Source organism: Zonotrichia leucophrys, chromosome 13 (assembly GCF_028769735.1).
Source record: "Zonotrichia leucophrys gambelii isolate GWCS_2022_RI chromosome 13, RI_Zleu_2.0, whole genome shotgun sequence".
In the NCBI taxonomy this organism is placed as follows: domain Eukaryota; kingdom Metazoa; phylum Chordata; class Aves; order Passeriformes; family Passerellidae; genus Zonotrichia; species Zonotrichia leucophrys.
The window spans coordinates 13,716,570-13,738,489 of record NC_088183.1 but is presented as its reverse complement, the minus strand read 5'-3'; the positions used below and the strand labels follow the sequence as shown (position 1 = coordinate 13,738,489).

General features: G+C 41.8%; 1 protein-coding gene across 6 annotated transcripts in view; it reads right to left on the bottom strand.

The window, feature by feature from the left end:
• Positions 1 to 21,920, bottom strand: part of TENM2 (teneurin transmembrane protein 2) — a 675,237-nt gene that overhangs the window by 33,435 nt on the left and 619,882 nt on the right. For all 6 annotated transcript variants that reach the window (XM_064724588.1, XM_064724589.1, XM_064724590.1 and 3 more), the window contains 6 exons: positions 21,562 to 21,708; positions 9,948 to 10,158; positions 5,485 to 5,604; positions 3,235 to 3,496; positions 2,286 to 2,553; positions 1,012 to 1,155 (listed from right to left, as the gene is read on the bottom strand). In XM_064724588.1, the coding sequence (XP_064580658.1) occupies positions 1,012 to 1,155; positions 2,286 to 2,553; positions 3,235 to 3,496; positions 5,485 to 5,604; positions 9,948 to 10,158; positions 21,562 to 21,708 (1,152 nt within the window). The remainder of the gene's footprint in view (positions 1 to 1,011; positions 1,156 to 2,285; positions 2,554 to 3,234; positions 3,497 to 5,484; positions 5,605 to 9,947; positions 10,159 to 21,561; positions 21,709 to 21,920) is intronic.

The following is a 21,920-nucleotide window of genomic DNA, read 5'->3' as shown; positions in this document are numbered from 1 at the left end:
AAATGATAGCTCAGAAAATGAAAAGATAGGAGAAATATCAAACTCCCAGAAGGGCTGCTAAGGATCAATGATAAAAGGCAAGAGGGAAGCTGGTGGTACAGATCTCTATTAGACTTCAAGAAAATACCTTCAAGATAGGATTTATCTTCAAAATATTTGTTCAAAGAGCAGACCCCTGCTCCAAGAAAGGAGTGGATTTTCTGACAGTGTGACCATATTCTGTGTCATCAGAAACTGTGGAAATTTGGCTGGAAACTTTCAGCCTCATGTTCTTGTGGGAAGGAAGTTGCATGACCCTAACATAACTGGCTCTCCACTGGTGGCAACACTCTCTGTTGGCATGTGGACCCAAATGTGGATCCACTGCCCAGCACTGCAAGTGAGTTCAAATAGCCTGATCTTGCCAATTCTGAACAATAATTTAGATTTATTAAACAGAAATACATTTTGTTATTTGGTAATGAGCAGCAGGAAGGCTGCAAACGACATTTTGCAGGGAACAAATAAAATGTGTTCTGAGCATTCAGCTCCCAAAGAGTTGTTGGTAAAATACAAAGATTGTGAAGATTCAGATCAGGATATGGGAAGACAAAAAAAAAAAGGTGAGGAAAAAACAAACAGGTGACTATTGAGAAAGGCAAAGGAGACTCAGTATCTTGTCCCAGACTCATACTCCTTGTAAGCTGCATCTCAGGTTAGGGGGAAAAGGAGGTCAAGCAAAAGGAACCAGGAATAGATGTGGTTAACATGAGGAAAACAGGGAAGACAGAAAGATATTACAGGGGAATAAATGAAAAACAGAACAAAGGATAAAGATTAGGACTTTAAGAAATTCAGCATTTCTAGAACAGTAAAAAATGTGTTAAAATTCTACAGAAATTTTCTGACAACTGATACATGCCTCATATCTTAGTGAGCTAAAGATGAAATAAAAAGAGTGGAGAAATTGCAAGTTTAATGCAAATAAAAACTCCATGTAGGACAGCAATCACAAGGAATGAACTAACTCACCACTCTTGACATTAAGAACGTGATGTTTATCCAGAGACCATCCTCCTAAGTTTGAGGGATCCAGTTCAAATCCTTGCAGCAGTGCTGTCCTCTTCTCCCATAAAATGAGACTGGGGCAAGTCTCATACTCAAACCCCACAGACACTGAAATGAAATAAAATCTAATATACTTGCTGAACAAACACTGAATTAAATGTCCAGAGCAGGAGTATTCCAGTCCCCCAGCCTCCTCAAGAAGATGGAGTGATTATATTCCTCACTTTTATTCTACAATATTATCTTCAGATCTTTGACTAGACACAAATTTAAAACTTCATTCACATGTACTCTGCAGGGACCTGATCACTTCTATTATAATAGCTCACACTGGGAAGTGATGGGTTTGCTGAGAGGAGAGTGAGAAATAAAATTTTTAAAATACAGTAAAATTTTATTAAATAATTAAAAGTATCAGATAGCAGGACAAGATAAATTCTTAATTAGCCAGATGTTCACAGCACTTATTCAGCATATTCATTTTACATACTATATACCAAAGGGCAGTGAAAATTTTGTGTGCATTTAAGCACAATTACACTGGAAAGCAATATCCCATGCAATAACATAAGAAAGTAAACCTATAGCAAAGAAGAATTTAGAAAGTATAGAAAATAATTAAGATTAAAAAAAAAAAAGCTACTCTTTCCACACTGGCACAGCTCTGATGCTCATTTTTAACACTGCTGTATTAAAATTATTCAGACAGTCAATGAAAACTGAAAAATATTATGATGATCGCTCTTCTTCCCACCCACTAGAACCAAGCTAACTAAAAATAGCTGTAGAACTACAAGACTGAACAGCATTAGAGGAACAGCATTTTCATTTCAAATGTGTTATACCACAAGAGACTACAATAAGGGTATGTGTGAAAACCCAAATGCACTGCAGACTGCCAGCCAGTCCAGCACGAGGATCATTTTATAACTAAAGAAAACAAAATTATAATGATGGATTAGGTCTCCCCTTAGTTCCTGTGGCCAGTTTTTAATATTGCCTGGTTTAAACCTTCTAAGTCAGGTACTGAGCAGGAAACTCAGGCACATTGATGGAGTTTAGACCCTCTGAATATTATCTTGAATGTGTAAAAGAACCATAATACAAAGATAAATTGCGTTAGGGAGACAAGAAATGTTCAGTCTACATGTGCTCCTCCATAAGGAAGTTTGCAGTTTTCTTATTTAGAATTACAGGTGTTGCTTGGAAAGTCTTGGAGCTTGTGTATGCTGACTTACCTACAGCATCTGACAACCCATAAACCTTCTGACCATAGGCATCTGTTTTGTCCCAGATAAATGTATATGCCAAGTTGGGAGATGCCTGAAATGATTTTTGGAACAAATGCCCTTCTACTGCTACCATCAAATGAACTTTGATCAGATTGAGTGGCACCAGGGTCTGGGTCATGATGATCTTCAGTAAGGATTTGTATCCAGCAGTGCGGGAACTCAGGTAGCTGAGCTTTATACTAGAGCCAGGGATCTCAATTTCCTCATGAAGAACCTGGGAAGGAAAGACATAAAACACTTTACATTAATGATTTTTCTTTTTTTTTTTAATGTATCACCTTGTGTATTCTTCTGAGCTTATGTCTTTCTCTTACTGGGAGTGGATGTCATCAAACCAACACAGTTCAGGTGACATTTCTGACAAATAATTATTTGGTGTCTGTGTACACAACTTTTTAAGAGCCCACTGGTGGCAAAATGGCAAATAAGTACAAACATTTATTACTGCAAGTTATATGCAAGGGTAACATAAGAAATATCATAGAAACCCACAACTTCCACTAACAGTATGAAACTGAATACAGCAGAGAAAAAAATAGCACCAACAGAGTTTGCCTTTGTCCTAATTAAGAAATAAGGAAACAGTCTGTGGCCAGCACCACATGCCAAGCTTTTGCAAAATTCTCTTGAAACACCTAAGCTGGCAACTGAAATACACAGATATACTTGATATGTTGTATGATAATGGGAGAGTGCAAGGTGATCAAAGATAAATGTGTCTGGGTGACATAAACCTGCAGCCCTCATTAGAAAACCTGGCACCTGTCAGAACAAATGCAGCTCTGCAGAGACATTTGCTGTAGCCATTGCAGGGGACACGTGGTGACCTGTGCTTGGATCAGAACTGTCACCTGCCCACTGATTTCCCCACCCTGCTCACTCACACTGTTCTTACCTGGGTTTCTGGCACAATGGGATTGCGGCTGGGAGCGTCACTAAAGAAAGTTGAAAGTGGTGATGAAATGATGACTGGGTCAGGACGGACAAAGCCACTGAGATCACAGCTGGGAATGGAGTTCTCCTCTGTCTTCATCACAAGCGTGTCCATGGCATAGAAGCTGTTCCATGGCAGCCACACTGTCCTTTCCTGGCTCATGAACGGGGCCCGCTCAAAGTGCAGCGTCAGGGATGCTCCACCATTTGCAACCAAGTCAAACCTAGAAAAGTGTGGCCTTTAGAAGGGCAAGACTGAGTAATTCCAGTAGTCACACTCCTGGCTAATGAAACAGCCTCAGAGGCATACCAACAGCAAAGGGTATTTGTCTGGTTCTGGCTGGGATAGAGTTAATTTTCTTCCTAGTAGCTGGCGGAGTGCTGAGTTTTGGACTCAGGATATAATGTTGATAACACAGGGGTGCTTTTATTAAAGCAGAGCAATGCTCACACAGAGTCAGGGCCTTTCCTCCTCCTCACCCCATCACACCAGGGAGCAGAATGAGAGCCAGGAGGGGACACAGCTGGAAGAGTTGACCCCAACTGAACTGAGGGATATCTCAGATCATACAGTAATATAGTAATATACAGTGATATATAATTGCCATTATATAAACTAGGGGAAAAGCTGCTCAGAACCTGGCTGGGAATTAACTTATCTTTCTGTTATTTTCCTTTTTACTACAGTTTTTATAATTATTATTCCAGTTATTTAACTGTTTTTATCTCAATGCAAGATTTTTCTTACTTTTACCCTTGTGATTCTCTCCCCACATCACCAGAGGCAGGGAGAGTGAGCAGACCATGATTATGTTTTAAATGTCATGGTTCCAACAATCAATAATGGGATGTGAACCTCTGGCAACTAAACTGCTGAAAACCAGCCAAGACAAGCAATGATTTGAAGTCACTCGGACAAAGCTCATTCTGATAAAATTATAAATTCTGTATGAAATAATTTAAAAAATACCCAACAAACAAACCACCACATTTATTATTACAAGTCACTTTTATATAGAAACAGCAGAGAAGCCAAGTGCATCCTGAGCAGAACACTGAATTATTCCTTTCCTAAAAGATCATGTCCATCAAATATAGAATGGGACACATGGCAGTAAGGGAATAGTAATGAGAAGTGTTCTACAAGTAAGAGTTCCTGTCCCCAAGATAACTGATCTATCATTTTTAAGAGAAATTAGGTGTTTCAACCTAATTTCCTAAATTCCAACTCCCTACACAATCACAGCAGTAATGTGGAGCTGCACAGGCATTTCAAACCTGGCTTAAATGAGAAATGCTTCCAGGTTGTTCTGACAACAGAAACAGGTATCATTTGTTTTATGTAAATGCTGGCAACATAACAAATTACTCAATGACATCAATAATCTATGCAGATTTAAATATAGTTCAGCTCACCATTTACTGCAATTTTAAAATACTGAAATCAACATTTTACTTTTATTATAACAGATTAATGTTCTGGAAAGTATGGAACTTAAATAATCCCTATAGTTCAGTCAACTCCTATTAATTATATAAATTCCATTGTTTTTATGCAAGATCAAGATAAAATGGCAAATGTTTACAATGCCTGTGCCAGATAAACTGTTTTAGTTACCACAGCCAGTAAACCAGATAAACCATGACACAATGACTTTTGTTTATCTGAATTTGTGTGCATTTCAAATAAGCTGATACAAGGGGGGAAAAGCACTTTTTTGCACAGCAGGAAATTGTCTAAATATATTCAATTAGAATCTTTTGATTACATTCTACCCTGAAGAAACTCAAAAGAGAGTGTCTCTTGAAAAGCAAAGAGAAACAGAAGGGAAATTTTAACAAAATATACTATTCTATAATGATGATTTCTTTCTTTCCTAGAAGTGTTAGCCTGCTCTGCATTTTAAAATAAAATATTTCTTGTCTCAGCTGGATATTGCTGTAGCCCACAAATGTTTTCATAGATATAGAGCAATTTATTTGAAAGGAGTGTGCCTGCTAACACGTCATTATCAAAGTCAGCTCGTCCGTATTTACATGCAGTTACTATTCAAAACGCCATGTGAAAAATTACTTTTGTGTTTACTTAATAGCTCTTTGCCCTGGGAGGAAGGCAATGCCTGGTGCCACATGGTTCCATTAGATCACACCATCTGTTAATGAGCAAAGACCCTGCAGAGCACCCAGGGGCTCAGGGAAGAGGGACACTCACGTGCCATCCTGGCGAGTGATGGTGTAGCCGTACTTTGGATACTTGACAAACGACACGTTGACCCCAACTAGGGGAGTCCCATCTGTAGTCACCACTTGGCCTCTTATCAGAGACACAAGACTGCAAAAGAAAGAGAATTAAAGGTAGTAAAGCTAATTACAAAGGGAGGTTATATCATTTATAAGTGAAGTAGTGGAACACCTGTACCTCATTTATTCTAAATACAGTTTACTCCAAAGGTTTTTAGAATACTGAGGGACCACAATACTGCCCAGCTCCCTCTATACACCTAAATGAAGAAAATGCTTGTTTATACAGTGAGAAGTGCACACAGAATGGCAGTCAGTGCTTTTCTTGCCTAACAAGGGTTTGCCTCATTGTCTAATGAGGCTTTATAGAGTACAAAGCTCCCTTCCATTCAGCCAGACCAAAGCTGTGCCCCTGCAGCCACTCAGACTCCAAAACCTCCCTGCAGGGCACAGTACCACTCCTGTGGGTGCCTGACACACTTGACAAATGTGGTACAATGCCATATCCCTCTTTTGTATCACCAATTCTTCACATCAAGGTTCAAATTCCCTCATCTCAGGGAGTGACTGATACCTGTACACTGCATTCCAGCCTGGTTTGGAACCCTTGCTTGCACTTTGCCAAAAGGAGGATTTGGTTTAAAGTTCAGCTTTACACACAGGCAAGACAAAGCATTTCTTTGGCCAGCAGGAGAAGCAGCTTTGTTTAACCTAAGGGAGATGAAGATGAGCTATTCCTCTAAGAGGCACAGTCAGATTTTTCTCTTTGGCAAGTGCTCTGCTGCTGCTAAGTGCACAGCAGGCACAAAGTGCTGCTGCTCCCAGCTGGAGAGGAGTTCCCAGCCCCTGGCTCCTTTCCCTTCCATCTTCCTGAGCCCTGAGAGAGGCAGAATGGGGAGGGAGAAACTGTTTGGTAAAAGGGCAATGGAAAACGAAAAGCTCTTTGTGATGGCTTCCATTGCTACACTAGAAATGTGAAAACTGGAGAAGGTGAAAACAGGGAGAGTGAACTGCTCTTAACCCATAATCTCAGGGATTGTAAAACTGCACTTTGCTGTAGTCATGGGTGAAAGGATTTATATATTCACCGGTCTGGGCCCCTGGCACAGGACAGCTCCTTCCATCAGCCACACCAGGGATGCTTTGCACCTCTATTCTGCTCACTCTGAGATGTTCAGGGGCTGGGAGGTACATTTCTAACTGTATTATATTGGCTATTTAACTACTATTTCCTCGTATTTTTATTCCAAACAGGGTGCAATATTTTCTTCTCTACTACAGTTAAAAAATCTAATTAATAAAAACGAGCCATTTCTGTTACTCTCCTTTTAGGACTTTCAAGTGCTTCTTGACCCGTCAGGTCAATTTTTAATTTGCTAAATCAACATTTTGTAGCAGAATATGGGATTTAATAGAAATTGAAACCTGTTGAGAAAAATCTGCTTGGGAACACATTGGACCAAGATAATTGTCTTGGCATTATTCATTTTGCTTGAATTATTTTATGTGACAAACACACAGAAGTAGATGCAGGAAAAAAAGTCACTTAAGCTTCTCTAGGGAAACTGTGCAGAAAGAAAATTTAGAAAGAAATTGTCAGATGGCAGAAGAAAACTAATAATGCCCATGACTTAATTTTTTCTACCTTCAATTTTAGTATTTTAGGAAATAATTTGAATAAAATATTTTGGTCAATAATATTCCTTTTTATTTCTAAAATTTTAAATAAGGAACAAAATAGATATTAGAATAAGCTAAAATGTAGCTAAAATATGGACTTATAAGAAGCAATGTTTTGACTAATAGTCACACATACAATCACCTTTCTTTGGTAATCTTTTAAAAGTGTAACAGAAAAACTGAACTGATACAGGAATTATATAATTTTTTACCAAGGAATTTAAATGTGGTTTTTTTTCCCCCCCGGAAACATCATTTAATCTTGTTTCTGCACAGAAAAAAAAATCATTGAGATTTACCTATTTTAGCAATCAATACATTTTGTTATTTATTCCTTTACAGTAGGAAATATCTTTTTTTTCTTAAACTAAGACTGGGAAAAAAACCCCAAACCATTATTTTGTCTCACTTTTTCATGTCTTTCAATGGAATGACAGACTGAGCTCAGCAAACAGCTTACAAACACAGGAGCTACTTTTTGAGACTATGGCAGCTTCAGTATATGGAAAAGTTGGGATTTCAACTTTGTGGCACTTTTAAATGACAAAGCCATCAGTTCTAAACCTTACAATTTGACACTATACATTAGATTTGCCTAAAATTGGTATCAAAAATAGCAGCTGAGCCATAGAATTATCAGAAATAACTTCAAAACTTAATGGTGAAGGCCAATTTTGACATCATTAACAGGTCATTTGCAAAGATGTGTTAAAATCTGCAGTGTAGCTCAGATGAATAAAACAGAACTAAGAGTCCTACCATGAGGAACATAAAAAAACCCCCAAAACTAAGGTTTCCAATGAGTCTTTTTTTAAAGGAGCCTCAGGATTGAACTGCTCAGCTTCTGTTTAGTTTAGAGCACTAATTCATAGAACCATAGAATGGGTTTGAAGGGACTTTAAAGATCATTTTGTTCCAACCTCCTGCCATGGCCAGGGTCATTCTCCAATAGATCAGGCTGCTCCAATCCCTGTCCAACCTGGCCTTAAACACTTCCAGGATCAAAAAAAGGTGAAAGCAGAACAATTTTTTTCTATTTTTTTAACAACTTCACATGTGTATGCATGGAGTATTTTATAGAATAGCATAAAATGTATATTGCATAGGGTAGCATCCAACGGGGATTTCCTGATGGAATATGGAAATGATTGTGCCCAACACAGGGGTGAGTACAATGGGGACCTGCCTGGTGTATCCAGAAACATGATCCTCTTTTCACAGACAAATATTTAGGGACATGCTCTACATCAACCACTAAGTCTGTAATGGGATTCTGACTGAGAAAACTTCCTCTAATGAAGTGCAATCCTTTGGGTGTTATCTCAAATGAAGCTCTTTCTTCAGTTTTAACTTTGGTGATATGAACATAAATAATATACTCATCAATTTCTTAGCATCTTTCCATGGAGACCTATTTATATAATATTGATAAATACCAATCTTCTTGTAAGCATACAATGGCATCAAATATTAATTAATGATGTGCTGGCTTTCAGATTCATTGCAAATATATAATTAATAGTCTTAGAAAACACGCATAGAAAAATAAAAAAACAAGAAGAAAAAGAAAACCCAGTCAGGTGGATCAATGCTACAAGTAAAATGGTTTAATGTAAGGAATAAATAATAAAACTCCATAAATCAATGGATTTTTAAAATTATTTGAAATGTTATTCCATTATTGAAATTTGTGCTAATGGCACTACATTATAAATGAACTGGAACTAGTTAGTGTTTTCCCTTCCTCTAGAGTGCAGTCTTCATAAAATATAAACCCCAGAAGCTCCTACTCAGTGGAAGAAACCTTCTTCTGGGTGCTGCCAGACTGTTGAAATGCTAATAAAACTCTGTTATAAAATAGAGGCCACATCATAAACTGCACCAGCGTGGCCTCAGTGTGATCAATGCCTGAGATGAAGCACCTGCAAGCAGCAGCTCCTGTTAAACCACAAACAGAATCACAGGCAGAAATTTTCCCATGCAATGCACAGATCTGGTGTGTCTTAGGTTGAAAATGGGGCTGTGTATCCTATTCCCATCTGTCACAGCTGGGGCAGTTCTCTGCTGTCCATGGGCAGTTTTTTCTTTCTCTCTCCCCCAGCCAACCCTCCCTCCAGGAGATCTCTGCTGTCCATGGCCACTGAGTGTCCCTGCAGGGCTGATCCAATCCCAGCATCCCATGGGGAGATGCTCCGCCCAGGGGAGGAGCCAAGCATTCCTACCTGGATCCAATCTGAGCCTGGCACAGCACAGCAGCCTTTGCCCCCTGCATTGCCAGAGGAGCAGCTTTCTGCTGCCCTGCATGGCCAGAGGGAGCCCAGGCCCATCTGCAGCAGCCCTGGAGCTGCAGAGGAAAACTCCCCCCTTGTGCAGGATCCCTGCTGCAGCAGAGCCACAGCTGGCACTGCAGGAGGGCTGAGCCCCCATGGGATGGGGCTGGGACACCGCCCTGACACACAGGGGGGCAGGGCATGTTCTGACTCTGTGTTTTTTTTTGTTGTTTGTACTATTACATTTTTATTTTTAGTTTTTCTAGTAAAGAACTGTTACTCCTGCACCCATATCTTTGCCTGAGAGCCCCTTAATTTCAAAGTTATAACAATTCAGAGGGAGGGGGGTTACATTTTCTATTTCAGGGGAGGCTCCTGCCTTCCTTAACAGACATTTGGCTGTTCAAACCAAGACAGGTGTCATGTTCCCAGCTACTCCCTGCAGTTGAAGGGTTCTCACCAGCAGTTGAAGGGGCTATCTCACCTGCTGTTGAAGGGGTTGTCCCCAGGGATGATGTGGGTGCTGTCCTTCCCCACCAGCAGCTTGATGCGGTCGTAGAAGGAGCGGACGGCGGGCGCGGCGCCGTGGCTCTGCTGGATGATGTCCAGCGGGTCCCGCGAGCCCCGGCACAGCAGGCTGTTCTGGCAGGTGGCCTGCAGGCAGCAGTCAGGGTCCAGGCAGTCCACCAGGCCATCTGAAAGGTAACAGGCATCACTGAGATCCAGCACGGAGCTGTGGAGCAGTAACACCCATGGAAAGATTAAGGCACTGGGAAAAATGGTTAAAGTTCAGTCTTCATAGCATCCCCATGCCCCAAACCTGGTAATTCAGCCAACAGTGCCATGAGGATGAGTCTTTGGAGCACACTCCTTAAAAACCACTACAATTAATGTAAACCAGGGTTAGATGAGGATAAATCTCAATAAATCTGTCAAGTGCTGAAATTAGGCAAAAGGAAGTGGAAACAATAAAGGATTTCTGTTTATGTTATTTTCTTGTTTGGTTGTTTTCTTTTGTTTTTTGTCTTGAGAATCACGCTGTTTGATTTTATTTGTTCTATTTGAGGAGCTGAGAGGAGATGGAGATGACAAAGCTATCATTACCAAAGTAAAACACAAATTACACTGTAGCCATTTTGGCAGTTCCCAGGGAAGGGCTGCTGGAATTCCCACCTCCCATGGATACCTGGCTCACAGCTTGTGTGCATGCTTGGACAAGGAATATCAGTCACAAAATTGGTGGGTTCAGTCATCATATTACAGATTGTTATCTATCATTAATATTTTTAAGATGCATTTTTAAGAAAAAGAGAGAATTTAACACCAGAAATTAAAAGGGAATCAAGGGAGAGATCAATCTGTATATTTAGATAAATAACAATAACAGCACATACAGTAACAATTCTATCATCATCTCTTCATTTGGTATTATTATTTAACTGAAATATGTTCTCTCAATGGAGTTCTACTATAATTTAGAAATTATTAACCATTTGCTTTGAAATATTATAATCGCTAACAATTTACAGACATTTGTTCATCTACTCCGGTAAGAACCAGGAGCCCAATCTGAAGTCCACTTATGTCTGTAAAACTTCCCAAGGTGTATCAATGGGATTTTTGAATACAAATATGGCCTGGACATACATTCAAAATCATACACGAGAGAGAGCATTCCAGTATGGAAGCAGACAAAAGTACCTCAGGTTAAGATCATGACTCATGCATTTTCAGGATTTTCAAGTGCACAACAGACCAGCACAGTGATAACTGGAAAAAAAAACAACCTAAAGGAAAAACCCAATCTAAAACTACAAAAAACATTCTTATTTTACAATTAGCCTTTTATTTCCAGCCCATTCTGTGTGCCTGAAATGACTGTGCCTGACCTGATTTAAAAACAAAATTGCCAAGTTATGCTGACAATGTTTCATTCAGGCCTCTAAGGAGATTTAAGTCAGACAAACTACCTTGTTGTGAGAGCTATATGTTGCTTTAAGGTCACTCGCCTATTCACATTAAGAGCTCCATTCATCTTAAAATTCTCTCCAACAAGGCTGCAGGATCTTTCTGTTTTGCTACATCTAATTTTCTCCCCACTTTATATAATCATTCTGAGGACATCATTAGTTTCAGGGTATAACTCAAGGCAGTTTTCCTATTAAGCTCTGAGAATTCCTCAGCTTCTCCCCCAGTCTGTGAGACCTCTACAACTCTGAACTGAGCTTTGCCCACTATTAAGTCCACCCAGTTCTCAGATGACCACCAAGCAAGGAAACCCTATCAACACACTAGAAATAACACAGGCAAACCACAGGATATAAATGACTCCCTCTGACAAATTTACATTTACCTATTGAGCTGCATCATATTTTGGCATAGCTGTTATTAGAGGTGAGCAGAAGTTCTGCCTGTAATGACCTCATCATGCAGCTGATTATGGGATGCTGTAGCCAAACACTTGTGATGACACCCTGAACTTGGAATGGGCATATCAATCCCTCAGGCTCCTGTCAGTCATGTGAATCACATCTTTATGCTCACGAGCCCCCTTGGATATTGTCTGACATTGCAATCTTCAGTAAATTACCCTGCCACTGCCAATCTCACCGTTATCTCACAAACAATCAAGCAGGCAATCAAACTGCTCTGAATTGCCAGTTCAGGACCTGGGAGGCTGCAAACATCTCCACTCAACAGCAGGGAAAAAGCTGCCTGTGATTCCTTCCATGTAAGAAGGTTTTGCTGCAGTTCTTTGAAGTCAGACTCAGATGCTCTCAGATGCATCTTAAAACAATATTTAGAAAAGACAGGCATAGAGCATAACACAATTTACTTTTTCTAACATTATTACTTATATGGCTCTATTCCCCTGTAGTAATTTATCCTCAGATGGCAAGCTTCAGGATTTAGGATATTTTCACCTCATGTGAACTAGCTGATCCAGCTTGTTGCAACAGCAGAGTGAGCTCTGGGTCTGCTCAGCACACACAGCCAGGCCCTGGGCACTGCTGCTGGGTATCAAGGGCTTACACCCCCCTGTGCTGCTCACATCCACAGCTGCTGCTCTGAAATCTCTGCCTCCATGCATGAAAGTGTAGTGGTTACTGTCAGAATATATCTGCTTTTAGGCCATGTTTGCCTAATTTGCTATCTGGACTATTATTTCAGAATGGCTGAGATTGGCAAGGACCCCTCTGGAGGTGATCAGCCCTGGCCCCCTGCTCAAACAAGGCTACCAGATACTGGATGCCCAGGTTGCCCACACAGCTTTAGAAATGTCTTCTAGGATGGAAACTCCACAGCCTCACTGGGCACCCTGCTCCAGTGCTCAGTCACTGGACAAATAAGTGACACAAGTGACATTTGTGCCTGGGGTTATTCCTCAGGTGCAGGACCTTGCACTTCATGAGGTTTCTCTCAGCCCATTTTCCCAGCCAAATTGTACCATTATATATGAAGTTAATTGTTACAGAATCATTTATTTGCATTAGACTCAGCTGATTAAAACCAGAGCTAGGAAAAAAAGTACCTTCTGTAAAAGAAAATTCTGCTATTAACATAAATTTTAATTGGAATTCAGTACTGTGGGTTTTAATATATATTTCTGAGCTTGTCATCCTCCAAATTTCCTCAGGTATGTTGAATTATTTATATGGTTAATTCAATGACAAACCCTCACCACTTGCCTCACCAAAATATTGCTGCTTTTCCTGGCACACAGAGCTGAGTTTCAAGTGGGCAGTGACCTCTCTGATACTCTGCATGCTAAAGGGAGGAGGCTGGAGAGGGAGCTGAGATGGTGCTGAACCTCCTCCAACAATTTGAGACCAACACAAGTCCTGACTTGGCCTTAACTGAGATGAAAGAAATAGGAAATTTTGACCTGATTTAAACTGGCAGCACAGGATTAGCTCTCCCATTGCTGTTCGTGGTTTTTCTGAATTCTCAAATCTTTTCAGAAATGAAGTGACATGGTATCCCTCTTGAAGAGTTCACTTGGCTAATGGATCCACACAATTCTCACCTTCCTCTGAACTGTTCCACAAGCTTTTTGGCAGAATTCACTACACGGCACAGAGAAAACTTCAAAGAAATACTTGAAAGTAGATTAACCTACTCATGCATGTCATATTTATGACTGCCTTATTATTGTGTTCCTCTTGACCATCATTAGAAGGACTAAAAAGGCTCTCAGGAGGAACAGTGATATTTTTTACCACACATTACTGTTCTAATGTGTTTAGAACCTCTCAGCACCAGTATTCCAGCATCACTGAATATATTTCTCACCATGTCCAGGTTACTGGATTGCAGAAGTAGAAAGATGCTGCATATTTCTGCAGAAAGCTGATGCCTGAGCTATTGGGGTTTATAAATCCCAGTGAGTAAATTATCTACAATTCCCACACTTCTCCAATACCTGCAGGTTGTGCTTTGGGTTCAATTCACAATGCACATCAGAATGAGTGAACTTTGACCTGACATCCAGCTTGCTCAGCCAATGCTTTCTGTACCCAGCAAGGGACAATTCTGTTTCCAACCCAGAACTCCTGAGCCCACGCTCAGCAGAGGGCATCCTTACACTTCACTAGCTGCAGGAGCTGGGGACTTTCAGAGCCTAATTCCTGGAAAATTTTCTTTTTCCAATAAACATTTCAGACTGATGATTAAAATGGAGGTGGGGAGGGGGGGGGGAACAGCAGCTACTACAAACCCTGAGGGCAAAAGGGTCTTTGATCACTCTAAGGGCAAATTAGTTAATTTATCATGAACCGATTTTAATTATGTGCAGTATTAATATACCCAAGGTGAAAGAATTAGAGATGCTCTATCAGATTATCAAAAGAGTAGGCCTTCTCTGCCAACACAGAAATATATTAATTGAGCTCTAAAACTGCATGCAAAACTGCTTCCACAGGCAGGCTATGCCACAGCCCAGGATATCTTATTACCAGGAAGTTTATCTAATATTTAACCCATTTTTTCACACTTTTGTAGCTGATCTAATTACTGTTATCTATATTGGCATGTATCATTCAAAGTAATTCCTCAGAAGTTCCTGGTGCTCACAAGAAAGGGAATGCTTCTATTCCTGCTCCAGCCCTATAAACCATCAGGATATTCATTATAACACTGGCTTTTGAGCCAGTTTGTGAGCACAACAGAATATTTTTGTAACCCAAACTGCCTTTCAGGACAAGCTGGATTGTAAATCTCAAATTGTGGTAAGGTAGAATGAACCTGGAGATTGGTTGTGCCTTTGAATATCCCAAAAATTTCCCAATGAGGTTTTAAAGGACCCTGGAGGATGAGAGTGGTGAAGCAGCCACCCCACTTCCCTGGCCCACTGGGGATCCCTGTGCTGCTGAGTTCTGGCATGAGGAAAAGCCTCATTCCTGAGAGCAGCACTGCAGAACCCACTGCAGGGGTAGCTCCAGCCTGGGGGTCCCTCAGAACCTGTGGAGAACTGATGCCCTAAGCCCAAACCACTCCTTGCTCAGAGCCAGGCTGACCCAAAGGGCTGCAAGGTGAGAACAACCTTGAAAAACAATGTTTGCCCGGCTCCAGTGTACATGGGCACCTACAGGGGTGCTGCTGCCTTTTCAAACCATGGAATTTGCAGGCTCTGAGCTCCTTGCTTTCCCTTCTCCCCAGCTGTGACAGCGAGGTATGGCAGACCACATCCCAAGGGGGACAGGGATAAGCTGGCTAAGGTGTGTGAAGGTGATCAGAGGCTGACATGGAGCTGTAACACAATCACATACAAGCACACTCATTAGCTCTTGTCAAAATTGGAGTGCCTACTTTTGATACGGATTTTATACCTGAGCCTACGTGACTCACTCTGGCCCCCATCCACTACAGATTTCAGCTCCTGATTGCATTTAATGTTCCACAACTGACTATTGTACAGGCTCTGGGAAAGGTATTTTCTGTGCCAAGAGTATTCTGGGTATTTATATTGAGAACTTCATAAAATCTTTTGTCTGTGCTGAATTAGAGACCCCTGCTGAGGCAATGCTTGTTGAGGCAAGCTAAATTACATGATTTGCTTTTGTGCTGTGAAATACTTGTATTATCTTAAATGTCACGAGCCTGATGCAGTATCAAGTCACAGGATTTGTAATTTTCTAAAAGCAATTTTTTTCTAAATGTTTATTGCAGGAAGACACTTCTCTTTTCTTTCTATTTTCCTTCTGTCTAATTTCAGAGATGAGTTTTCTAAGACAACTCAAATAAACAGCCTTTCAATCAGTCAAGTGCACTGTCCTGACAGTGAACTTCACTAGAAATTCATTTTTCTTGTGAATTGAAGAGATTTCATACTGGAGCAGCTAGTTGGCTTTCTCTAATTCATTATCTTTAATGTATTGTGCCAAACAGAATTACCACCAACTGTACTTCTTGGTGGGGTTAAAGATATAGAGTAACAAATTGAAGGGCAAAATTTGCCTTCTGAGAGATGCACATCTCTCTTTGGAAAGTCAAGCGGAAAAGAAATTAAAATGTATTTTAAAAAGAATGTGCCACTTTGCATAACAAATAAGAAATTCCTCATTTCTGTTTGGCTTAGTATTCTATACTGCTAGGGGTTGCTTCCTTTCCTTCTCCTACCAATTTTAGTCCAGATAATTACATTGTGAGGAGAAATGTGGTCTGGGAAGTGATAGAAGCAGTGATTACATTTAAGCTTTTTTAAAAATTTATTTCTTTTTAACCTGCTTGCACCTGCCCTCTCCGTCCTGATCAAATACAAAACAAATTTAGCAAAACTTTGCTTATTTCCTGTTTTTCTTTCTCTGAGACTACATAATTTAACTCTCTTGCCAATAAAAACTACAAAAATGAGTAAATTTGAACAGATGCAAAAGGGGGAGAAGAGAGAAAGAAGGAGGAGAAAAGCCTAGAAAGAGCAGCCCCAGTAGGCAATATGGGCTTGTGCCACAGCTGCTTCTGCAAAGGACAGGATTCTTAAATCTCTTCCCCAAATTATCTCAAGACATTCAGGACAAACATTCCTAAATGTGATGGATATCAACTGTATCCAACATTTAGTGAAACTATAGTTTAGGAAAGACATCTGAGTTTTGCTGTGCATCCCATTGTCTCATGCAGCTGGAAGTGCTGCAAAGTCTAAGGTGAAATTTAGTTAAACTGAAGTAATTTAGGGAGACTAAAAATATTTTTCTATTTAGGAACAAGCAAATTATTATAAAATAGTTATTTCAAAATGATGGGTATAAACAGCCACAGTAGTGATTTCCTTGTGCAACAAGCCAAAAGAAATAGGAATGTAAAAAGTAGCATATCCTCTCACATTCCTCAAAATACCATCAGTAATGCCTTAATTTCCTAAAATAAAGCCATGGTGAATTAAATAGGTTATACGTGTCTATTAGGGGGATTATATATTGTAATCACAATTACAGGTCTTAAAATAAAGCTATTTCTAATCCCTCCAAAAGATGCTTAATAATGATTAGATTACTGAGGGACTGATTAAGGGAAGAAATTAGCTTTAGAAGCAGCCACAGTGAGCAAATTATGTAATCCAAACATGATGTGGAAAACAGAAGCACTTTCCAATTTCGAGAGATGTTAAAAGTGAGGCTTTGCCAGAATCCCCTCACTTTTCAGTTAGGCTTTGTCCTTACAGAGAAATGGAAAAAACCAAAAACCAAAAAACAAATTCAACCAAAAAAACTCCCAAAAAGATAAATAAGAGACTTTCAAGTTTTTTCTGCAAAGTAGCCTGTACACCATAGTAACCCCAAACATGTTCATTATGAATCACAGAACCCACAGGCTGGTTTGGGTTGGAAGGGACCTTACAGCTGATCCAGTGCCAGCCCTGCCATGGGCAGGGACATTTTCCACTGTCCCAGGTTGCTCCAAGCCCCATCCAACCTGGCCTTGGGCACTGCCAGACCTAGATAAGCCATATCTTGATTTAACATGTGATGGTGAGGGCAAAAGCAGGTGAATTTCCCAGTGTTACCTCAGATCATCCACCCTGCACAGCCCTAGGAGGAGAAAGCAGCTTTGGAGCCGCTCTCCTCTCACTGCTCTGGAATCACATTTTATTCATGCCAGTAATCCACACTGACATCTCATTTAAAATGAAGATTTGTAAGTCTAAAAGAGAGGGGGACTCATCTGCCTCTTCTAGGAATAAACCAACGAAAGGACATTAATCTAAAATGGAAAGAAAATATTAAGTATAATCTTTCATTTTTCTCTTTTTGAACTATGGTATGGAGTTTGCATTGTGGCAGATAATAAGACAAAGCAGGACAAATGGGAAACCCTCTGGAGTCAGTGGCAATGCTCTCCTTGACATCCATAAAATGAAGACTTGGCCCAAGGCATTTGAATCTGATTGTGAGATACAACTGCAATAAGAATGGCTGAACAGGGAAAAAGCTCCAAAATATGTTAAATCTGCTGCCACAGAAGATAGGAAATGATAGTTCCCTTTCAGTGACATGCTGAAGGAATTGTATTTTAACAATATGCAGAGATGGACAGAAAGGAAAGAGGCTCAACTGTCCAGAAAAGAACTCATTTAGGAAAAAGGGGAAAAAAGAGTATTTTTAGCTACCCTACTGCCTTCCAAAAGAACAGCTTGTGTGTTCTGTACTACCCCAGAACTGCTTGCTTATGTTAACAGAGCAATGTTGGTAATGGAGCAGCAAATGAGTTCAACACTTTGCTGCAAATAAACTCAGCTGAGTTTCAAATGAAAAGAGTGACTGGGAGAAGAGGCAATTTCTTTAACTTCCAATAAACTTGCATTTTATGTGAAACTTGGCATTCTGGTAACTAGCTGGATCCTTACTATTGATTCCCATAGTACACTTTTCAGCTTTGTCTAATGAGAAAACTTAATTTTATCTGTTCCTTTATATAGAGAGTCACAATTACATAAAGGTGCAGCTTGAAGCACAGAACACACACAGCCCTTCCAGCCTCTCCATTCCTGCAAACTCCCCTCTGAACACAGAGCTCAGAGCACAGATTCCTGGCCAGGTGTGCAGAACCAGACATGTACAGGGCAGTGCATCTCAGGCAAAGGCAGAGCTGATTCTGAGATTTATTAATCATTAAGTGATTAATATTATATTTGTGTTTGAGTTTTGTTGTAGTTCTCATCAATTTGACAAACTGGTGGTCAGGAAAATGCCTCTGTGCTCACAGCTCACATGGGACAGAATCCCAGGACATCTCAGAGGCATCTGAACCCCAGAATGGAGCAAACTGCAGCAGCACAAACCCCCAAGGCATGGGAGAGACTGAGAGCTCTGCAGTGGCACAGCCTGAGGGGAGCAGCATGCAGGAAACACAGCAGAGCTCAAAGTGCCTCTGGTTCTTCAGAAATGCCTGGAAAGCTTGTGGAGAAACAGCAGCTGAACAGGTGTTGTGCTCCCTTATACAAACATTCTATGGGAATTAGTAAGGATGAGACTATAAGAGCAGGAATGATCACTGAATTAAATTGCTGAGACTAATTTCCACCTAAACCCCATGTGAAAGCATGGGAGTCAAAGGAACTTCTTAGGTTGTTTGTATCTTGGATCAAGGTTAAATTTTCAAATGATTTACACTCACAAGAACCAGTGACCAGTAACGTCTCTAGAATCCAGAAAAAAATTACTTAAAATGCTAACACTGAGAACATCTGGAAAGTTCTCCCCTAAGCCTTTCCAGCCTTCAGCTAGACCAACTAATTCTCTTTCAGTAATAATCTGGTAAACCAAAATCCATGCAACTCACATGATAATGGAATATACAATTCTGCATTAATTATTAGTTCATAATATGATGTATCTGTTGTATGGCAATTCTGTCTGTATTCTTTGCCTCTGATGAGCTCCTGTTTACTCTCCTTGAATAAGTTTTACAACTTTACAGTTTTTCATCAGGATGAGCAGCAGAATAGTGTCACTGGTGATTTTTTCCCCTGCTTGCCTGTCTGTTTTACAAGTGCAAAATAAGGTCCTGGGTAGATAAATAAACCTCTTATTCCAGTTTTTCTAAGAACATTTCCAACCTTTTTCCTTTCTTTGAGGAAATTCTAATAATACATCTGTTTTCAAATTTCCCTTTATAATCTTCAAAGCATGTAAAAAATGCAAACTTAAGCATTTCACCTTTTAGTTTCTTACACTGAATATTAACACAAGTTTAGTGGGTTTTGTTGTATACTTAAAAGCCAATTAATGTACTCTGGCAGTTAGATTCTGCTTTCTATAATTCAGTAACAGCTATAAAGCAAGTTCTAGTTCTCTGAAACTGAAATAGCTTTTGAACTTCTAAAATACTTTTGTAAGCACTGAGCATGTGAAACCAAGGAACTAACAGAGGATTTACAAATTAAAACAAGTTGATGATATTCAGCTGTTGTTAATATCATGTAATCAAAACCAAATACACCTGTTCCTCAGTTTGGGACTTACTTAAATTAAAGCACTCAGCCTAATGACAATTTTACCCTTGATACAGCCCAATGTTGCTTTGCAGTTTTAGGAAATACATTTATAAAATATTTATTAATCAGCAAACAGCGGATGTTTTCTTTAGATTAATTATTGGCCAAAGGAAAGGGAAGGAGTCTCAAGGAAAAAAAGCTGTGTCTGATGCTTGGTTTATAGCAGACAGCAGAAGGATATGAAAAGGAATCTGTGTGACTTTCTAAAGACATTATATTGAAACAAATAAGAAAGTTCCTGTAAATTAAGGAGCAAATTAACCAATCTTTTTGAGAAGTAAAACATCTCAGAACTGTTTTCAGGCCACCATGGAAGGCTCAACAAAACCCAAAAAACATCTTTGAAGGGAAACACAGGACACATCCTATATTTAATAGTGATATGCCTGACACAGGACAGGGAGAGCAGAGCAGGGATGTCAGCCCCTTACCCTACACGCACATGGAGCAAATCTCACCCTGCCCTGCAGAGCCTGGGACAGGGACTGTACAGTGTGACAGCAAGGGACAGCCTGGCAGGGCTGTGCACAGCAAGGGACAGCCTGGCATGGGGACTGTGTACCCCAAGGGACAGCCTGGCAGGGCTGTGCACAGCAAGGGACAGCCTGGCAGGGGTGGGGGACAGCCAGGGACAGCCTGGGAGGGGCTGTGCACAGCAGGGACAGCCTGGCAAGGGTGGGGGATAGCAAGGACAGCCTGGCATGGAGACTGTGCAGTGTGACACCAAGGGACAGCCTGGCAGGGTTGTGCCCAGCAGGGACAGCCTGGCAGGGGCTGTGGGACAGTCTGGCAGAGGTTAAGGGACACCAAGGGACAGCCTGGCAGGGCTGTGCACAGCAAGGACAGCCTGGCAGGGGTGGGGGACAGCAAGAGACAGCCTGCCATGGGGACCGTGCAGTGTGACACAGACAGCGCAGTGTGGGACAGCCTGCGGGCTAAGGGACACAAGGCAGCCTGGTAGGCTGTGCACACAAGGGACAGCCTGGCATGGGACTGTGTCCAGGGACAGCCTGGCAGGAGTTGCGCACAGCAGGGACAGCCTGGCAGGGTGGGGTAGCAAACAGCTGGCTGGAGACGTGCAGTGTGACACCAAGGGACAGCCTGGCAGGGTTGTGCCAGCAGGGACAGCCGCAGGCTGGACAGCTGGCCGAGCTAGGACACCAGGACAGCCTGCAGGGCTGTGACCCAGGGACAGCTGGCAGGTGGGGACAGCAGAGACACCTGCATGGGACCGGCATGTGCCCAAGGGGCAGCTGGCAGGTTTGCAGCAGCACGTCTGGCAGGGGCTGTGGGACAGCCTGGCAGGACTGTGCACAGCAAGCAGGGGACAAGGCCAGCGCGGTGGCTCTGTGGCTGCTCCGAGGGGCACAGGGCGCTCCGTGCCGCTGCCTCAGCAGCAGCTCCGCTCGGGCCGCGCTCCCAGCCGGGCTGGGCTGGCACCGAGCCGGGCTCCCTGCGGGTCCCGCCCGGCCGCAGCTCGCTGTCCATGCTGGAGAGCAATGTGACACCTGCCAGTAGTGCGGGACATGGCTGGACACGGCAGGACATGGCAGGACAGTGCCTCCCGAGGCCCTCTGCCCGCCGGCACTGACGAGGCCCCGCTCACCTCCCTCGTTGTCCTTGCTGTCGGCGCAGGCCGTCTCCATGGCCACGCTGCAGCCCGGGCCCCTCCAGCCGCTCTGGCAGACGCACTGCCAGCTGTTCTGGCCCAGCGTGCACCTCCCGTTGCCATTGCACAGGTCCGGACAGCCATCTGCGAGGACAAACGGACAAGGTGAGCCCCGGGCACCCCCTCCCCGCTGCGCTCAGGCCGTGCTACTGTGCAGACAAAAAGGCTCGGTCCTGCCACCGCCGGGAACGCTCGGCGAAGGAAGGGACGCCCTGCAGCAATGGGGATCTAGCTCAGGAGCCCTACTGCTCTAACACCTGTCTGAAGAACCCTCTAAAGGTCCAGACCTTGAGCTG